General features: G+C 43.4%; 1 protein-coding gene across 1 annotated transcript in view; it reads right to left on the bottom strand.

The window, feature by feature from the left end:
- LOC144826256 (uncharacterized) overlaps positions 1–21,344 on the bottom strand; it is a 257,403-nt gene that overhangs the window by 46,465 nt on the left and 189,594 nt on the right. Inside the window, exon 23 of the mRNA XM_078684620.1 lies at positions 7,545–7,638. Coding sequence (XP_078540746.1) covers positions 7,545–7,638 — 94 coding nt within the window. The remainder of the gene's footprint in view (positions 1–7,544; positions 7,639–21,344) is intronic.

The raw sequence follows: 21,344 nt of genomic DNA, 5'->3' as shown, positions 1-21,344 counted from the left end.
CCTCAGCGTGACCTCGCGTACGTCATTTACGTCAGCACAGGTCAGGAAGCTCATGTGCACGTAACGTACCGCGGAAGAAATCACTTGAGGAGACGGTCAAAAGCTGCAGGGATTCTGTGTCTCGAGCGCGCACTTTAAAAGATGCCGCTATGTTGAAAAAGCCGGTGAGAATCTTTTCCACAAAATAGTAAAATGCTCATACGTTACCAATTTCAATAAAAGTTGTACGAGGGCCAAGAACGATAGACTTCCAAACAATTTCCTTCGAAATAAATTTTAACGAAATGCATTAAAAATCTTGTAAAGTTCTTGTGGGATCCTCCGTTGGCAAGAAATCGTCGCCAATGTGTTAAGTAATACTCCAGAGTATTCGTAGATTAAATTATTTATTGTTATAGTCAGGATACCAACGGAGCTTCTTTCCTCAGTCCTTCTCTCTGGTCAGCTGCTTGAAGTAATGCAGTATGACCAGTTAGAACAACTGACGAGAAAGGAATGCTCACTACAAATAATAACATTCTGCATATGACATATTGGCTCGTGTAGTAACACGAGAACACATTACTTGAACAAATTCCATAAAGGTACGTAACACAACAATGCCCTTCCCAGAGAAAGAATAGGGGAGAGGCCAGACCTCTGTCTCCAGGAGGTCCATTTGAAGTTTGGTGGGTACAAAGTAGTTTGGCAGTGCCAGTGACAGGACTTGGAGTTCTCAGAGCACCATGACCACTTTCGTTCGTCATTTTGAGAAGTCCCAGGATTCTGTGCAGGAGAGATGGGACAGGGGTGGAGTGGTGATGTGTTATCTGTAGACTGGGTGGAGGTACCTACTTCCTGTAGCTTCTCACACTCATGTAAAATGCCTACACATGAGAGATTTTGAGAAGCACTGGATTTTGAAGGCCTTCAAGGACAGATGGACACCTCGTGGCTGGACCCCAGTGTTGAGTGGAGGGAAACTCTGTACTTGTGTGGACTCTGTGGATTTGTCTCTTTAGGGCCAGTGACTCCGGCTTCCCCACTCCCTCTGGGAGACAGTAGAGGGGGGACCAGCTGGGAGACTCTGGAGGAGACTGGAGGAACTTTTGTGAACAGGTCATGTAGATGAGCGACTCCCTAAGGGGAACCATCAGACCCCATGACCACATGAGTGATGAGGAGGAAGACGTGTGGCTTGGGGAGTGCAGGCAGCCAGGGTATTCTGCCTTGTCGACCCAGGAGCCCACAGTACAGGCCCTGGGTCTGAGGAGCTAAAGGTTCGGGCCTTCAGCTCTTTATCCTCAGAGGAAGAGAAGTGAAAATCACCTCTTGGAAATTTGAGAAGATTTAGATGTTAGGAGACCAAAATGAACACTCCTGGTGGCTAGAGCGTGGCCATAGGAATAAAATGCAAAAGCAAACTTGGCCCAATAGGACCAGAGAAAACCACGTGTGTTTCTCCCTTTGGTATAAATGTGCCCAGCGGCCCTTTGGTGACTCTAGGCTCGCAAATCTGTATTATCATGAGGAGCGGTATGTCTGACTCGCGCTCCAAGTACTACCAAATATTCTCAAGGAGGACCTAGGCTGTGCAGGCCGATGCAGCCCCAAATGCAATGCGCTCCTCTCACCCATCCACGAATCACTCCTGTGGATAATAAATATGTTTTAAGTTTATACCAAGTTTGGCCCTCTGCAATTATAAGCTCAATACCAAAGTACTACTAGTCAGGAAATCTGGTGTACTGTAGCCCAGTAACCACGTAAGCATTACATGCGGATGGTGGGCTCTGGGTAACAGTTATTTGTTGTAAGTAGGTTCCAACACTCTCTTCATCTTGAATACACCCAGTCAAGAGCGCACAGTAAGGATTTGTTTTATGTTGTTGACATTGGATACTAGGGCTAAGTGATGGGAAGTAGACGTGTTCAGTCTTTTGTGACCTTTATGAGCAAATTAGACTTAGTCACCCCTTTTGGAAAGTCTCACATCAGGGCATATGGGCCAGGAAGGAGAAATTATTGGTTGGCAGTCAATCTTTGAGTTGTGTTAACAGTTTCAGTTGTTTTCGACCCTACAGGGACTTGGCAATCACAGGTCAGAAACTCTTGCCTAAAGCTTAGCAAGTCGGTAGCATCAATATTTAATCTCCCACAGACTGTAGAAAGAGCGACCCTCTCACCTTTACTGAACATAGTCAAATCTCAGTGCGTCCCAGCAGTTCGGTATAGAGCAGGGGTTTGGGGTATTTTAATGTTTTTCCTCTGCAGTAAGAGGAAAAACTGATTTGTTAAATGCCTCCTCTAACACCTTCCTACTAGTTCTCTCTAGATTGCGGCCACAGAACTAAGTTTACAATTTATCTCAGAGCAAGTGAAGCTGGCTCCTCTTTTACTGTGGGTTAAGACCTGGGCCAATAAGGAGACTAGTTTGAACATGGACATTATATGTGACTGTCTTATCCTAGGGAAGGGGCTAAAGGTCCCCTGGTTGAGTAATGTCCAAAATGCCTTTAAAGACCTAGGAGCCTGATTTAGAAGTCTGCAGAGAGAATACTGTATCACAAACGTGACGGATATCACATCCATCGTATTAGGATCCCCATAGGATGGAATGTGATCGCAATACGGCATACAGAATATCTGTCACGTCTGTGACTCAGTTTTCCCTTCTGCCATCTACTAAATCCGGCCCTTTGTCTGCTTGTTTGAATCACCCGCCTTCTTAACTAAGGATGATAAGCAGGTGGTCAAACTCCGTTTCTCAGAACTAAGCCAGGCACAAAGACTACACGTAGAATCTGATAAAGATCTAGTAGAGATTATACCTGGTTATCAGCTTTGGATGAGCTTGCATGCCACTTAACTCTAGATTTGACACGCTGGGAAAGGTCACTTCTGTTCTGTTTTAGAGGTCACAATGCTTTTGGTAGCACTGCACTGGCCTGTCCATGCAATAGGCTGCCCAACCATACTCTGACACACTTATGTTTTTTTGCAAATTCTATAGATTTTTTTTTCCTTTTTAAAACCTATTTTAAAGTATTTAAAGTTATAAAAGTACAGGTACATGCATTTCTACTTGCAGCTTTTTAAGCAATCTTGATGTTTGTCCAAATTGTGCATCTTCTTAAAAGCAGCAGTGAGGTTGCGGAAATCAATGGTAGAGTGATTTCCAGGCCTCACTAATTGTATTTCAAGTACCTTTTTCTTTCCAACCCCAAAACTCGTTAAGGTGATCATGGTTAGGCTCTAAGGTGCAGTGAGCAGGTGTACATTTTAGGATGTCTTTGGTTTCTAACTTATAGAACCATAATGGACCCCAGGAGGTGTTTGATCTCTGTATGGCATGAATCCCTAGTATCTCCTAAGAAATAAAAGATTGTTGGAATGGTTTTGAAGATGCATTGTGCACCCTCTGGAGGGTTGCTTTTGCTCTCTGTATTGCTGCTTGTAGCGATTGTATGTATTTTATTTTGATATCCGTTGTTGTGCTACACTGGGTATAGATTTTAAAGCAGTTCTATTTATGTGATGTATTGCTTGGCTCCTTTATGAATTTATTTAAAATATAATAAAAATATATGATCAATCGATTTGTTTTATGGTTTTATTAAAATCGATGTTCTTTCCTACTCCATAAAATATGAATAGTTATGACTATAAAAATAAACAAAACCGTGGCAATAACATGATAAATAAGCATCATATTAAAAAGAATGGCAACCATATAAGATCGGTACACTAGTCAGAATTCTCTTGCATGAATAGAGGGAGTCCATCTGTTTCCTCCAACCCCTCCCTTCTTGCTCTAGCTAAGCTGTATTAGCACCACAAGGGCAATGGGCATCTTTCCAAGGTGGCCTCTGCATACTTACTGGAACAATAGCAGCGTGATTCTATGTGAAGAAGGTCTTTGTCTAAGTGCTTGGTAGCGAGGGCGTCATAGTGAGCCCATAAGTGCAGCCTGGCTCAGAGACGCCTGCCTCTGGTCTTCACGAGCAGTATTTATAGTTCTGCTCCGTCCTTCTCAAAGGAAGTAGAAGATTTCCGCTCTGCCTTCAACTTATCTCTACCCAGCTTTAATAAACTTATCTTATCTTGAAAACGTAGGCCTCACATTGAAGGATGTCAAACACAAGAATTATAATAGTAATCTTGTTGCTTCTTAACTTTTATCTATAAAGCATTATAAATCATGTGAATACATATATAAATGATTGCTGAATTATCCCAGAAAATAAAGCAAATATTATATGATATTTATGTGCCAACAACTATCAATGCAAGGTGCATTTATAAATGAGAAATATGCACTTAAATAAAAGAATATATGAAATAAAATGGGGGTGTTGCAGAAAATTCGATGATTATCTCAGGAAAAAGCAGCGTTACAGGGATACGTGGACTTCTGCCGTACTCCTTCTTCAAGAGCTCCGAGGGATGTCCAGAGCCCTTGGAGAAGTGAGCCGTAAAGTGGGAGAGGACTCCTAGGCCAATGGCCTACCTCTGCACTCTTCCGCACAGGAGTGGAAGCGCAGGAAACGTTGTGTTCCCCCACACATGCTTTAAAGGGTGTGAGTGGGAGAAGGAGGATGCCAGCTTCACAGAGGCACACACAAGCTGTATTGGGCAGTGGGAGCCGACCAGGCCATGCTGACTTGGGCTCCTGAGCAAAGTTATTTTCTAGCATCGCCCGAGTGCTCCACAGGACTGCCAGGGTGCTCCTGTAAAGCACCTGAGCCAAAAATTTAAAAAGCTGCACCTGTGCGCCATTATCAAAAATAAGAAAGAGGAAACGGAGAAGCATGGTGTCTGGGACAATGCGTACCTCATAAGACTCTGGGACTTTTCCACTCAGTCGTGTTGCCGCAGAAAGGGCAGGGGTACCACAGATGTTGAGCTTTCTTTTGGAGGCCACCTGGGATGTACAGTGAGCCCAGGGATGACCCAGAATGACATCATTAAAAGCTTTGGATGTCACCTGAAGTCTGGGAGGCTTGTTCTAATGTTTCAAGCACTCCTACAGCAGGAGACATTAGGACTCATGGTATTGGGGTGTGGCACACTTTGTTTCTAGGTTCTGAAGCTGCTGCGCATACTCTGCTCAGTACTGACTCAGTATTTATTTATTGATAACGTTTTGTTAACAGTGAATCATTACCAAATGTCATTGAAATATCATAGCATCCTGAAATGTTTAATACTGATTGGATTGTGTTTTGACCTCATCGTTCTGCTTTTGATTCTTTTGATGACACCTGACAAAGTAAGGAGGCCAGTGTATTATTAATTGCCTCTTCTATATTGTGTTAGGCACATGAGGGAGTATTATGGTTTTAGGGTTCAGGGCTTGATGGTGTGCAGACTGTTAGAGGTCGCTCCAGCACAGGGGGTTCAAGTAACATCAAGTGATTACCTCACCTGTGCAACTGTCTTTACTGTGCCACCCTATGGTATTTCTCTGAACATCACTCTTCCTGCGAGACGTGAATATATGGATTTGGTCCTGGTCCTGAGACAATTTGGTCCTGATGACTCCGAAGAGGAGTAAGTAGAGAAACATGTTGACATTTGGAAATTATTTTGTATGTTTTTTTTTTACCCATAAATACTATGCGGTACTAAAGGGTGCATTCATACTATTAATACAATTGAACAGGGAATGATCTCAGCAACAGTTTTATCATTATATAGATTGTATCTCTATATAGCAGAACCTAGAGTTCACCTCACATGACCATGTCAGCTAAGGGTGCTAGGGTATGAAGGTGGCAACTGGTTAGGTGGAAAAGGGTGTCTGGGGGAGGAAAAGGATGGCAGCACTTCAGGGTATGATAGCATTGCGCCTGTCCTCCGCCTGTTTCCTTCCCCACCACACATACGGTGTGGTTTTGCACATAAGTGAACATTGATGATGAGAAACTAGATTCAGAACCAAAGCCACTGGTTACTGCTCCCATGAGGTGATCCCTTTTTCTTCTCATCTTTTTTAACACTATTTTACATTTCATTTCTCCCCCTCTGTTAGATTAGTTGGGCAATTAAATATTAGGGATACTTTATAAAAATGATAACACCTTCGAGTTCTACATGGAGGCGAGCTTCCCTTGATGTTCTGTGTATTTACAGTGCTACTGCTATCATGTGTATGGGCTTTGTTGTATAATTGAGAGAGAGAGAGAGGGAGAGGGGGCCATGAGACCGTGAGGCTTCAGGATATCAAAACTTTCAAGCAGCCATGGTTAGTAATTACGGTGGAGACTGTGACTGCATTACTATAGGCCGCAGGAAGAATAAACTTCCAAGAACACTGTAGTCCCTTTGGAACAGGGTGGGCTTTTTCCAGAAATCTTTGCTATTTTTTATTTTTTAGACAGGCACTGGAACAAAGAAATGTGCTATATCGAACCTAAAGGTAGCCCCTGGACTGAGGACCATTCTCAACTAACAACCTCAATATGACAGAATAAAATGTATCCTAGGCACTCTGGCTATGTTCAACTATATTAAAAACCTTACTGTATGCAAAATGAACAGTTCGGTAAACACTTATTTTCATTCAAGTCATGGTTACAAGTAATGCAGAGCGGAATTTCCATGTGGAATTCCGCTCTGCACTATATAGTGAGTGGCAAATCCCAGAATACCGAAAAACGAGCTTTTCTAAAACCTGCAATGGACGTATGTACTACAAAACCCAGATCCCTTGAACGTATACAATAATTAAAAATTCCAGAATATCTAAATGGGATACACAGACAACGTTCAAAATACGTCAATGATCAAACTTCCCAGAATGGTTAAATGGATAGATAGAAATGCATATCCAAATCCTTCAATGGAGAGTAGAAGAGTAAATCCTATTCCCCCGCAAGACTTTTAAGACCTAGCGACAACGTTCTGCTCACTGTTCCAATGGTTAGAAGGTCCCGTTCAGGGGGCAGGTCCTTTTATTTCCTAGCCCTGCTTTATTAGAATGGAGTGCCTCTCCACATCCGAACCTGCGCGGATCATTTCCAGTTCAGGAAATTGCTTAAGAACAGCCTATTCTAATTGTGTTATTTCTTGCCTGCTATCCTGGTTACCACGCTGAGATACCCATCCTGAGGTGATTTGTGCATGTTATAAACCAAAATAACATAACATAACATAACATAAATACTTCAGAGATAACAGATGCATAAGTCTGAGAAGACTTCAATGGAGTGTAGAGCACCACCTCCCACAATATGGTAATACAAGGGCAGACTCTCCTCCCAGAGAGCTTTGAGAGAGATAAACATAATACGATTCAGTCAAATCATTTTAACTAAATTACATATATACAAACCTGCAGGAGCATTCAAGGTAGGGGAAGTCAACATTTCTGTATATTATAAAGTACCTAGTTATTTAAAAAGTTAACAATGCTTTCCTGTACTTTTAGCCCTACATTTGGAGTACATTTCTGATTTATTTGGAATTGCAAAAGGCTTGGTGAAGTACCACTGAGAAGTTACACTGGTAGCTGTTTTAGAGACCCCTACATTCCAGATTTTTCTAGGTTGGCGTATTCATACCTGCCCTGCAGCTGCATGCGGTGAAACTGTGATGTTCTTTGGGACCACTTTTAAGTAGGCATTGATCCGAGAAGAAGACTTTAATAACGTTGATCTGAAAGAAAAAAAAACACATTTATGTGGAAAAGTCTACCTAAATCAAGTAGATGTTTCTTCTGCCAACGTGAATGAAAAGTATTCTGATCCAGAACTAGAAAATATGGGACATCAAGTCAAATGCAGCTATACGGATGTGATGGGCGAGCTAGCTTAGGTATGCCCCTGTTCTATGCTGGAAAAAGCTGGCACTTTGTTATGAACATCAGTGCATTTCCAGAGATCTTGCTATGAACACTATCATTATATAGATAATGCATTCACAGTGGGCCAAAAATGAAAGGTACCAACCGCTATGAAAAAGTACAGTGGAATTCAGAGTGCAGGAAGACCATGCAGTAAGGTCATATTGTCTCCTTCTGTTGGAGTAATCAACAGACACCATCATTGATTGACTAGAAGACTGCGATCCACAAACACAACCATGGTTTCAGTTCAGAGAAAATTCTCAGGATTATAGCCTTTATTGAGTAGATTTGACTACAAATAGCGGTCTACACCGCTGTTCAAAAGGAAAGCCCAGAACTAGTAGCAAAGTGTCCTAGTGCAATAGAGCCTTCTGAGCATCCACAGCCGATGCAGAGTAAAGTCAAAGGCAGGCATGTAAATAAAGGAAAGAATGACTCTGGCCCTCAATGTAAAGTTCCACCTCTCTTTCAAAAAATATGTAAAGATGAAATCCAGATTGATTGGTCTTTGACGCAGGATCATACTTATGCTTTCGTCTTCTCACCAGTGACAGCATTTGCCTCTTCCTACAACCTCTGGAAAAAACCTGTCTTCACCTGATACTCACTCCATCACTCTTTGTCTGGCAGGAAATAACTCAGACCCTCCTCTGATTCCCTCCTCCCACATCCTGTGAGTTACCTATCTTGGGTTGCATGCCACCAGGCCATTTGTCAAATGAAGCTCAACACTTTAATGGGGTATTCTATGGGTATGGAGCCATTTGGCCAAAGCATTGCCACCCCATTACACCATCTCTGCTCTGTGCCACTTGCAGCTTGATTAGTGAATACATATGTTTGTTTCCGCCTCCACCTATGGGATCTTCTATGAGTTTATATAATTCGCCAATTCATGCTTCGGTAACACGAATCACTCAGGATGTTTTCATTTCATGTCCTATATAGAGTTCTGTGCACAATAATAATAATATCATCATATCCCAATAATATAGCAAATTAATATGCTATGTAGATACAGTGTATCAAAATATCTATTTGTGTTTCCATGCCAACTTGAGTGAAGATGGTGGTGCCCATCTTCCCATGATCTGACGCCAGAGGATCATGCAGGTGAGACCACATGGCCCTCTGTAATAAGCAGAGAGAGAGCTGTAGTTGCGACCTGTGCCTCGCTGTCGAACTGGAAGTGGTAAGTAGCATGTCTTGTTGGTGAATATGGAGCTAGAGACCGCATGGGCACCAGCGGGGAGCTTCCACTCTTCCCTTACAAAGTCTCTTGCATCTGGAAACATGATGGCCGTTAGGTTCTTTTGGGAATCTTCTGGTAAGCGGTAACTGGGTAATGGTGCATCACCAGAAAGAGAAATGTACCAGTGTCTAAAGGTTCTTGACTAGGCCTCATACCCAATAACAGAAGGGTTGTAATTGAACCCCTCACACTGGCAGTAGGAGGTTTGTGACTGCCTGCAGTATGCGCAAAACTTATTAAGAGGGAAAGTCCGGCCCGTGGTCCCTCGTCCAAACAAGCTGAGTCTTTTTCAATGGTGCCCAGCCTCTTAAGAGAACCTGCTGAGGATGAAGAGCATTTAGGCATAAGGTGGAAGGGTAGAGGCTCCTGAAGACCTCCACTGTACACAGTAAACCATATATTAAAGAGAAAAGGTTGGATTTTGGGTGACTGATGCGCAGAGGAAAATTGCCTGAGCATAACGGAAACGAGTAAAGATGCGCCGACTAGTGAAGCATTAGGAGAATTTCTGCAGGTCCTGGATCATCAGAATACTGTAATGTAGTCCTGTCCTACCTCACAAACCGCTTCAAATGAAGACGTGTGCTCCAGAGCCAGTGAAGTCCTCCTCTACCCTGCCCAGTTCAGTCCTCGTAGGAGAGAAATTGTTGTGTTCGTCCAGGCAGCGGGTGCCTATGCAAAGAGCCTCAGTTATGAAGAGGGTGAGTATGGAGTGGCTGTGGTTGGATTAAGTTGATGCTTTTCGACCCTTCATTGCTTGTTGTGTAGTAACCTTGTGCACTCTTGCTGCGGTTCTGTTCTTGGCCGTTTGTCCTGATCATCAGTACTTCATTTTGGGGGTTGATTTTTGAGTTTCCATCAAGGCTATTTTTTGGGATCCCTGCCTGGCTGCTGGTTTAGGGAAAAGACTGTGGGGGGGGGGGGAGGGGCTGCGGGGTTGTTAACTAAGAGCACAGCAGGTCCCACAAACAGGAGGTGATGACACGTCTGGTATTGAGATTCAGCCACCATGTCAACAGCGTCATAATGTTAAGCTCAAAATAAGACCAAGTGAATTTGTGTCAGTCCTCCATCTTTAAAAGATGTCTGCATTTGGTTATCTAGTCATTTTAGGCCCGTGCCTCACGTGGAAGACACCACACTGCCATTCACAAAACTGTGCACTTTTTATGAGTCTCTTTAAAGTCCTACCCTGTCAGGGTCCTTATCAAGAGATAAGGCGTTCCTGCCCGGTCCAAGCAGGGACTAAATCCCCTTGGGTATATGTCACTCTATTTTTGGAATGGTCTGGGATTTGGCGTGTCCTAGATATGGTTGCCACGTGTCCAGTATTTATTGGCATTACCGCTGTTTTGATCAATTCAAACATATTAGAAAACTATTGAAATTGCTGCGGTCTATCAGGGAGGAAGAGTGCAAACAGCCATGTAATGAACGAATGTATAGCAATTTGTAGTCATTCATATTCAATAAGTAGCTCTAGGCACCTTCAAAATGTGGCAAATTACTCATATTGTTCTCTGGCAAGCTACTATCAGCAAGTCAAGATGGTCTGTGTGTGGCCCAGACTCAAGGCCTCCCTTTGAGGTCACAGGCTGTGCTCTATGGAGTGGAAACCATCAGATGTAAGTGCTAGAATATGCTGCTGAGATGGCAGAGAGCTGAACTGTGCTGTCTTCATACTTACAGCAACCTTCCCACTGGAGTACAGCAGCACCCTCTGAGTAGGGTGCGTGTGTTGGGTGCTCAATGGCAGACTCTCAGCCGAACCCTCCAGTATTTATGTTCATGGGAGATGGTGCTAAGCACACTCTGACATTTGGGTCCATGTTTGGTGTCCCGCCTCCTCCTCCAGTTCAAGCATGGCGTGCAGGTCTGTCCCTCTGACTTGAGGGCCAGTCTAAGTGTATCTGGTATCCCAACTTGATTTTTGATGTGGGGTCGCACTAATCTAGTCCTTGACAAGAGTAACTCCTGATCTTGCCCTGTTACCAAGAATGTCGTCTTTAACTGGCAGTGGACTACTCTCCCTTTCACAGGTTTAGTACATAGAGTGATGGTATTTTGTGAATCCATATTGTGACCAGGCCTTTTTAGTTCTCACCTACTAAACAGCACAAGAGAAAGACCTATTGTGAACCTACAGTGGGCTTAGAGCTTGCCCATTTCTTACCATTGGTTTACCTTTTTTGACATTCTTATTTCCTGGCTTCTTCTTTAATGGTTTGTCTACCGCTTCCTCTGTCATTCCCTCCCCTGCAGCATACCCTCTTTATGATTCTTTTGATTGTCTGGCTTGTATCCTTCGACTGCTCAAACTTTTTTCTTTTTAATTTAGCACTCCATGAGAGTGCATGTGTTTCTAGCTATCTCCCTCTTGTGCTTCACCCCCCCTCAAATATTCCCAACCTCCCCTGATGTACATCAGGAGCCCATCATGAGTCGCGGAGTGAGATTCCAGTTGCTGAACCCATTATGGGGCAACCTGGGAAATTATGGATAATTTGTCCCTAGTGATAAAACAAATTTGAAGCTTTTTGAATTAATATCAATGTCAACACATAAGGCGTGAGGAAAAGGGTATTCCCTCGAAAAAAGTCTTGAGTGTGCTTTTGATTTTAACCTGAGGTTGTGCTATTGGATATAACAGAACTAAAGCTAAATTTGATAAAGATAATAATATTGACTTTTTGTGAAGTACCTCCTTATGATGAATTTGAATCATAACTAAACTAGTGTGGGTGGTTAAGGTGGAAGGTGCTGGGCTCCAGATCCCTCAAACAGTTTTTTTATTACAAGTGCAACAGTGTTTGTGCTTGAACCAGTGTATAGGCCAATAGTAGGGTGTACCCCAATAGTTGTGGCCTGGTAGCCACTGCTTGCCTATAGTCCTCAAAGGGGTCTGACAGAGATAAAAAAAAGTTCACTAAAGATACATCTAGTATTGTAATTTTCCGATATACAACAATGCAGAGAAGCAAATCAAGAATAGATTTATCAGATGACTGTCATTGGGACATCTCATTTCCATTCTGGGAACTTAAACAGTCAGTGCATTCTGGGACATGCAGTCTCGGTTGACTAATTGAATCATATGGATTAATTAGTCTTGATGCATTTGGATGCAACTACTTGTAATACGAGAGGAAAGGTTGGAATAGGTGTGTCCTTGTGACAGAGTCATCTACTAATCCTATCCCTGATCATAAACATGAGTTATATCTGCTGTGTGGGCGTCTGTAGGTTTGGGTCTGTGTGTACTAATGTGATATGTGCTTTATCTGCGCATGTGATATTTCTGCCTCTGTTCTATCCACGTAGGTGAATTATCCAGCCTGGTGTCTGTCATGTCCAATGAAATGCTGTGTGTACCTGTGGGAAAGAGCCTGAGCAGAGTTTCTGCTGCTGGCGTATTTGCAAGTGCAATAAACCTGCCTCAGTGTACCAGCCTGAATATTCATGCGTTTGATTTTGTCATCTGCCTGTATTGCTGAAAACTGTATTTGGGGACATCGAGATATCAAAGGTAGTATCACCGAGCTCACCAAATACTTTGCAGAAATAATAAACTGATCAGGAGCGAGCATTCCTGCTTTAATTACCTCCTTAAAGTCCCCTGTGTTCCCTTGAAGTAAAGCTACACACATTCTCTTTGGAATCCCTCTTCCCAGGAGACTGGAATTGGCCCCTCTCATGGATGTGGCTGCAGTTGACACACTCCCCTGCCCCGGGAGTCTAGTATAATGCTCTTTTTTCAGGTTAAGCATTGCAGTGTTTCTTTGCAGCCACGACTACCAAGTACTGGGGTAGCTTTTTGTCTCATAAAAAGGGTCAGATGACGCAGCCTGTACTGTTTCTCCTGTCTTCTTTACACTGCTATGATGGAAAAAAGGAGTGAGAATGGTGTGTGTTGTCTACTCCGACGAGCTACCAATGGTCATGTCTCAAAAATGATAAGGGTTTTAACCAGGGAGCAATCTCTGCAATGCTACCTCCAGAATATCTATTTCTTTAGATTTTGTGTTTGCTCTGCACCCGTACTCGGCGCACTATATTCCCATGTCCCTTTCTTGAAGATCCGTCTCTTCCACATCAGATTCCAGGGCCCTGTTCCTCACTCTCTGGGAGAACCCACTCCTGCCATTCCCCTTGGCAATACACCCCACTCCTTTGGATTGACCTGTGCGAGTCCCTTGTCACTTGCCACAATTTCTGTCTTACCCATGTCCGCCAACTTACTTGCCACCACCTCCTCCCAGGTCCTTGAAATAGTCTGTCAGTTTTCTCACTCCTGTTTCCCCATTTGTTAATCTTCCATTCTTCTCCCAGGATTGCCTCACCTCTCCTCGGCTCTTTGATTCAGGCTTTTCCTCATCTGACTCAGAAGGCTGCCATCAGACCCAGTGGGTTGAGTCAATCTGGGGGCATGGCTTGGCCAGGGTTGGATTCCTGACTGTGCCTGTTGAGTTCTTAACACCCAAGTTCCTAGATTTTACTGGGTCTGACTAGGCCTCAATGTGTTCTGAGCCCGGAAATCCTGCCGCCAGACGAGAACTCCGTTTATCAATGCTTCGTCTCTTATATTGAGACTACCATACGGCCCTGACTATTTCAATATGCTCAGGATTATCTTTGCTGTCTCTTTTAGAAAGAGCTTCCAATGTGGTATTATACATACACACTAACCTGGGGGTCTCCATTCGGGTTGCCCGGTGACTCAGTTACTGCATCATATCGACTGACGTATATAAGGACTTTATATCTTTTTTTAGCAAAATTAACGTTTTAAAGATCACTTCACTTTTCAGACATCTTGTGTCCTTCAATTTATCAACAAGTAATCTATTTACTTTAGGTCCAAAAATATTTGTTTTGGTTCCCATTCGCATACCTATCTAGGTTCTCTGTGGCACTCACACGCCGAAACGTGCGTGACAAAAAAATAACTTGTCCACCATCTAGCCACTATGTCTTAATAAGATAGAATGTGTTTATGTGTATATGTTATTGTGTTGTATGTTTGAATTTTTTGTATTGAATTGGTTCATATTTGTTAGTATAAATGTATCTCATGTTTCTTTAATATGTCGTTAAATACAGTATGTCTCAGTATCTTGGATTAAATTGTTTTTATTATGAATTTATAAGAATAAAATGAAGATTTTAAAATAAATGTTTAGTACACTGAATCTGTACATATATCAATGAGCCTGTCATAGGTCGCTTGATGACCAGTTAATTGCCTAGGTTTTTTTGCCTCTATAGGCCTCACTGCGTCACATGGATAGGACAATGGACATGTAAAGGGACTGGCAGCGTGTGCTCTATGGTGCTAGCATGGTATCCATTTGTTAGAGGTCGATGGAGACAGTCTGCTGAGGCAAGTCAATGGCCTTTCTGAAGGGAGATGTGCTTGTAGATGGGTGATGACTGTAAACTGAATTTGCCTCTATCTTAATCTGAAATCGGTTTTTTTATACCAGTATATTAAAAATCCAATTGCTTTTAACTATATGTTACCTTATCGAAGTGCTAATTTAGTTTTGTTAATGTTGGACTTTTTGTTCTATGAACAATGATCATTTTAATATGAGAGGAACATTTGTGTTGTACATAATATTTGATGAATTATCACTTGTTTCTTTTGAGATTAACCGCGCTATTGAAGTCTCAGCTAAACAGCGCATGCTCGTGTTCTTCGAGAGATGGTGTGTACTGTTAGTGGGCTTGGACAACGCCCATTACTTACCAGTGGATGGCTTCAAAGCCACTCCTAACTGCAGTTTTTTTTCCTCATTTTACATGTTTAAATTGAAAATAAAATATTGTTTATATATTCATTGTAATAACTCCTGGGCAATATTAATTTTTCTCCCATAGTATTGTTTAGTTATTTTCCCGTTGGGACCGTTTTTCTAGTAACATAATTACAATCCAGCAAATTCCACTCCACGTATTTCCACTCCACTCAATTTCGCATAATTCCACTTCACATAATACCATTCCACACAACATAATTCCACTCTACTCCAGTCCACATAATTACACACCATGCAACACAATTCAACTCCAGATAATTCCACTACATGCAACACAATTCCACTACACATAATTCCACTCCGCGCCACACGCCACATAATTACATTATACATATATCCATTCAGTTCCAAAACACATAATTCCACTCTGCACCATGCCACATAGGTGCACTACACATGATTCAACTCCACACCACATACATCCACTCTATTCCATAACTCCGCATCATACCAATAATTCCTATCCACATAATTACACTCCACAATATGCAACTCCGCTCCATGCCATATATTCCACTCTACATAATTGCACTTAGCACCACACAATTCCATGCCACGCAATTCAAATGCACACAATTCCACACAAAATAATTCCACTCCACAAAATTCAACTCAACGCCACGCGCATCTATGCTGCACAATTGCATGCCACATAATAGCACAACACATAATTCTACTACACAACACATATTTTTACTCCACAGCACATAATTCCAATCTACAACACATAACTCAATCCCACAACACATAATTCCAATCCATGACACTCCACACCACAATGTCACTCCACATAATTCCACTCCAGGCCACATAATACAGTTCATATAATTTCACTCTACATCATACAACATATTCACACTCAACATAATTCCATTCTGTCCCATGCAACACAATTCGACACCACACAATCCCATGGTACACAATTCCACACAACACAATTCCACACAACACAATTCGACACCACATCACTTAATTCCACCCCACACCACATAATTTCACTCCACCAAAACAAAATGGAAAGGATGAGCCGATCGTCTAGAAAGCACACCTTATTGGCTTTGCCAGCGCTTCTTTATACTCCTTATTATCATGTTATTATTTTGCTTTTATCTTTATTGCTCAGGTGTCAGAGCCTGTAATAAACAGTGTAATCTTCTGCTTCTGAACGCATCCAGCTTGCCCCTTCGTTCCAGGGCATTGCAGTGATGTTGAGTAATGCTCTGCCCTCTGTCACTGCAGCTGCAGCCCCATCTTCGGGGCCCTGCAGCCATCACCTGCTGGCAGGAGGCCTGGTTGCTGCCAGATGAACTTTAGTGTCACTGTTGCAACCGAGGGGAATTTATCGCACCTTCTTCTTCAATCAACAAGTCACAACCAGCTTCAAAGAGAACACCCCTCAGCACTTAATCATCAGTGTGTGCTGAGTAGAGCTGCCTGACAAGGACCTGCGTCTCGGCGCTTAACATAAACAACCTCGGAGATTCTATAGGCCAAGTGCCCGGATCCTACTGTGCCTAGAGTAGCATCTTTATTCCTAGCATCACTTACAGATGCTCGTCATAAACGTCTACAATTTATTTACATTGATTTTGGAGGTGTAGTTCCTCTACCTCGCCGGTTTATTTACCTGTTTAGTAATATTTTCCGAGAGTCACGTGTGTGATAACGCTTCTTTCAATTATCATACCCGCAAAGCCGTGAATATTTCCTTAGCACCAATTTAAAATTGACAATTTAAGTGATTCATTAATTTCCTTTGTATTTTTTTCTAGAACTTCAAAACTCAAGACAAAAATTTGGATCTTCTGTCTTTTTTTGAAAATATTAAATTCTATGTTTAGGTAAAGATGGACGCTAAGTGCCACCGACGCAGCCTGGTGCCAATAATAATAATGACAGGCCATTTTAGTGTCATACACACAAGTAAGCTGATATCACTGCAGACCATCAGATGTGGTGCTGCGTGGCTCCGTCAAAGATGGACGCCGAACCACGCGTCATTCCGCCTTGAGGGACTTTGAAATCAATCCAGATGAGTTGTGTCGGCCTTTGTAGTACTGAGTAAAGGGGCTGTTCGAGAGACCACCCTTTCCTCCTAGTCTTGTATTGAAATTCTTTATTCGGATTTTACAAAAACAGAAAACTATTGGAGCAAGTATCACTTACAAATTACAACACTCTTAAGTGCTTCATGAACAAAGTTGGAAAAGAGAACAAAAGGATAGACGACACTTGTGCACCAAGTAACAAGCATTTGCAATGCAATAGGTCTCGCATTAGGAAAGTTTGAGGTATTGGTATTGCAAATGACAAATATTTTATTTATGTGTCTGTATTGAAAGTAGCGAAAGTATTAGCTTTGTTATTTACAATGCCAATATTTTTAACTTTTGCAAACGTGACACCTATAGCATTCTAATGCAATATGTGTTGTATTTACATGACTTTGAAGTATTAATATTATAAATAACACTGGCTTTTATTTTTATTAATAATTAATACTTAAATAAAAGTTATTGTAATGTATAGTGGCAATAGCTTAAAGTTTTGTACATAACTTATGGGAAGATTATGTTCAGTGTATTTTACTGTGAGGAAAATCCAAGAACATAAGTGAAATATTACCATTATTTTGTAACATTTCTAATAAAGCTTAAAACATTGAGAGAACATCTTAGAACCAGTTGTTGTTGACTGGTTGCAAAGAGTGATGCTGTGGCGTTCAGTGATGCTGTGGCCTTCTGTGTTGCTGAGTGATGCTGTGGCTTTTAGTGGTGCCGAGTGATGCTGTGGCCTTTAGTGGTGCTGAGTGATGCTGTGGCCTTCAGTGTTGCGGAGTGATGCTGTGGCATTAAGTGTTGCTGTTTTGTTGAGTGGTGCTGTGGCATTAAGTGGTGTTGTGGCATTGATTGGTGAAGTGGCATTGAGGGGTGGAGTTGAAGGTTGGAGTGTGGAGTTGGAGGGTGCCATTGGAGGGTGCCGTTGGAGGGTGCCGTTGGAGGGTGGAGTTGGAGGGTGGATTTGAAGGGTGGATTTTGAATGTGGAGTTTGAATGTGGAGTTGGAATGTGGAGTTGGAATGTGGAGTTGGAATGTGGAGTTGGAATATCACACAGTGTGTGAGTGAGGTAGAGAGAGAGTGAAAGAGAGAGAGTGAGGTAGTGAGGAAGTGAGATAGAGAGAGAGTGAGGTAGTGAGGGAGAGGGAGGTTGTGAGGTAGTGAGAGAGAGAGAGTGAGGTAGATAGAGAGTGAGGTAGTGAGGTAGTGAGAGAGAGTGAGGCAGTGAGGTAGTGAGAGAGAGAGTGAGGTAGTGAGAGAGAGAGGTAGTGAGATAGAGAGAGAGAGTGAGGTAGTGAGAGAGAGAGGTAGTGAGATAGAGAGAGAGAGTGAGGTAGTGAGAGAGAGTGAGGTAGTGAGGGAGAGTGAGGTTGTGAGGTAGTGAGAGAGAGAGTGAGGTAGTGAGAGAGAGAGAGTGAGGTAGTGAGAGAGAGAGAGTGAGGTAGTGAGAGAGAGAGGTAGTGAGATAGAGAGAGAGAGTGAGGTAGTGAGAGAGAGAGGTAGTGAGATAGAGAGAGAGAGTGAGGTAGTGAGAGAGAGTGAGGTAGTGAGGGAGAGTGAGGTTGTGAGGTAGTGAGAGAGAGAGTGAGGTAGTGAGAGAGAGAGAGTGAGGTAGTGAGAGAGAGAGAGTGAGGTAGTGAGAGAGAGAGAGTGGGGTAGTGAGAGAGAGAGAGTGGGATAGTGAGAGAGAGAGAGTGGGGTAGTGAGAGAGAGAGAGAGTGAGGTAGTGAGAGAGAGAGGTAGTGAGATAGAGAGAGAGAGTGAGGTAGTGAGAGAGAGTGAGGTAGTGAGGGAGAGTGAGGTTGTGAGGTAGTGAGAGAGAGAGTGAGGTAGTGAGAGAGAGAGAGTGAGGTAGTGAGAGAGAGAGAGTGAGGTAGTGAGAGAGAGAGGTAGTGAGATAGAGAGAGAGAGTGAGGTAGTGAGAGAGAGAGGTAGTGAGATAGAGAGAGAGAGTGAGGTAGTGAGAGAGAGTGAGGTAGTGAGGGAGAGTGAGGTTGTGAGGTAGTGAGAGAGAGAGTGAGGTAGTGAGAGAGAGAGAGTGAGGTAGTGAGAGAGAGAGAGTGAGGTAGTGAGAGAGAGAGAGTGGGGTAGTGAGAGAGAGAGAGTGGGGTAGTGAGAGAGAGAGAGTGAGGTAGTGAGAGAGAGAGAGTGGGGTAGTGAGAGAGAGAGAGTGAGGTAGTGAGAGAGAGAGAGTGAGGTAGTGAGAGAGAGAGGTAGTGAGATAGAGAGAGAGAGTGAGGTAGTGAGAGAGAGAGGTAGTGAGATAGAGAGAGAGAGTGAGGTAGTGAGAGAGAGTGAGGTAGTGAGGGAGAGTGAGGTTGTGAGGTAGTGAGAGAGAGAGTGAGGTAGTGAGAGAGAGAGAGTGAGGTAGTGAGAGAGAGAGAGTGAGGTAGTGAGAGAGAGAGAGTGGGGTAGTGAGAGAGAGAGAGTGGGGTAGTGAGAGAGAGAGAGTGGGGTAGTGAGAGAGAGAGAGTGGGGTAGTGAGAGAGAGAGAGAGTGAGGTAGATGGCAGGCATGTTTAAATAAAGTTACTGGGGTCTGACCTTAAGAAAGGAGGCGAATGTATTCTCTTGGAACACGGAAAATGTTAAATATATACTTTTATAAACATTTTAAATTGTGATTTTAAGTGAAAAAATAGATTGAGCTGAGAGAGTACCGTCTGTTCCTCAGGCTGACTCGTCGGTCTTTTGAAAGTTGAACAAGCTGCTTTTGAACAGGCAGCGCTGGGAGGAGGGCTGAATCTGCGGAGCGCGTGAAGTGGCTGGTGGGAAATGTCATGCCTCTCGAAGTACAAGCTCTGGCATTGCTCAGAGGGGAGCGGGGGAGAGAATTCCACTGCAGCATCTCCTTTATGATGAATGACGCAAAGTGTAACAGCTGTGCCCATTTTCGCTCTTACAAGAAATTAAACTCATCATGTGTGTACAGCACATCTGCTAAATCTCTAAGGCACACTAAAGCTGTTCATCCAATAATAGACGCGTCCAATGAAAAGCGAATGTGCAGAATAAAACTCACCAAATGCCCATATAGTATCTGAACAGTTGTTGGGTATATTGCTCCCAGGGCCCCCTAAGGCACTGTGATTTGTTGCATTATTGAGACAATTAATTATTTTGCTCATTCACGGGATTTGGGGTTGTTGTGTTGTATCTGTGAAGTGATACAACATCAGCTGTGCCTATCAAGATCTGTGCAGTGCACCAGGTCTCACTGAGCTGCTATGTACATCAGGGCCTGCTGTCACTGAGCACCTGAGGAGAGTGATGGAGACCCGGGGCCATGCTTGTATGCACAGCATGACTGAGCCCCACCTTGAACATGCTCCTGCCAGTGGATGTGACAGTGGCAGACTAGCTTTCATGCCTGGCTCTAATATCTGGTCACTTCTCAGCTCACCCTGAATGAAAGGGAATGTGGCGGTGGGACCTGTACGCAGACTTCCCCATCTGCGACCAAGTGCAGCTCTGGACGTAACTCTATGATGTGTTATTTCCTCGCACTGATGTAGGGCGAATGGCTGGCTGAGGGGTTTGATGTACTGGAGGCTGCAGTAGGCCAGCTTTGCTGATACGTACTAGGTAGCACAGCGTCTCGTAGGCACCAGCTGGCTCGGAATGTGATATTTATGTGTTTATGCTGCAGCTTTGCTGCGATCTGCCAACACTGTGAACTCACAGGAGGCTGGTGTTGGAGAGAGAGCGCTCGAGTGGTTTCGATCTTTCCTCACTGATCGAACTTTTAAAGTGTCCACTCCCCCTTTTGTTTCTGCTCCTCGCCCGATCTCGCAGGGTGTCCCGCAGGGATCGGCCCTAAGCCCTACCTTATTTAATTTATATGTTCAACCATTGGCAGAGGTAGCTCATAGTTTTGGTCTCTCCATGGTGTCATACGCCGATGACACGCAGCTGGCGGTGGCACTTAATGGGGAGTCCAACATGGATGCTGCCACTTTTCAGTCCGCGTTAAAAGCTGTGGCGGGCTGGATGGCGAACAATCGCCTCCAACTGAATGCCTCTAAAACCGAGGTTATTATTTTTGGTAGGGAAAGCGAGCTTTGGGGCGATCAGTGGTGGCCATCTGAATTGGGCCCTGTTCCCACTCCAGTGGCTGAAGTCAGGAACCTTGGGGTGTGGTTGGATGATAAACTCTCATTCACCACCCACACTAAACGGGTTGCCGGTACTTGTTTCGGCGCCCTGCGGTGTCTGCGACCTATTTTTAAGTTTTTCGATGCTGACACGAGACAGATTATTGTCCAGGCTACGGTCCTGGCTAGACTAGACTACGCCAGCTCCCTGTTCCTGGGCGCTAATCAAGCAGAATTAGTTCGCCTGCAGCGGGTGCAAAATGCGGCCGCCAGGATGTTGGTTGGCCTTCCGAA

The sequence above is a fragment of the Lissotriton helveticus genome, chromosome 3_2, assembly GCF_964261635.1.
Source record: "Lissotriton helveticus chromosome 3_2, aLisHel1.1, whole genome shotgun sequence".
NCBI classification, from domain to species: domain Eukaryota; kingdom Metazoa; phylum Chordata; class Amphibia; order Caudata; family Salamandridae; genus Lissotriton; species Lissotriton helveticus.
This window is presented reverse-complemented; position numbering and strand designations above follow the sequence as displayed.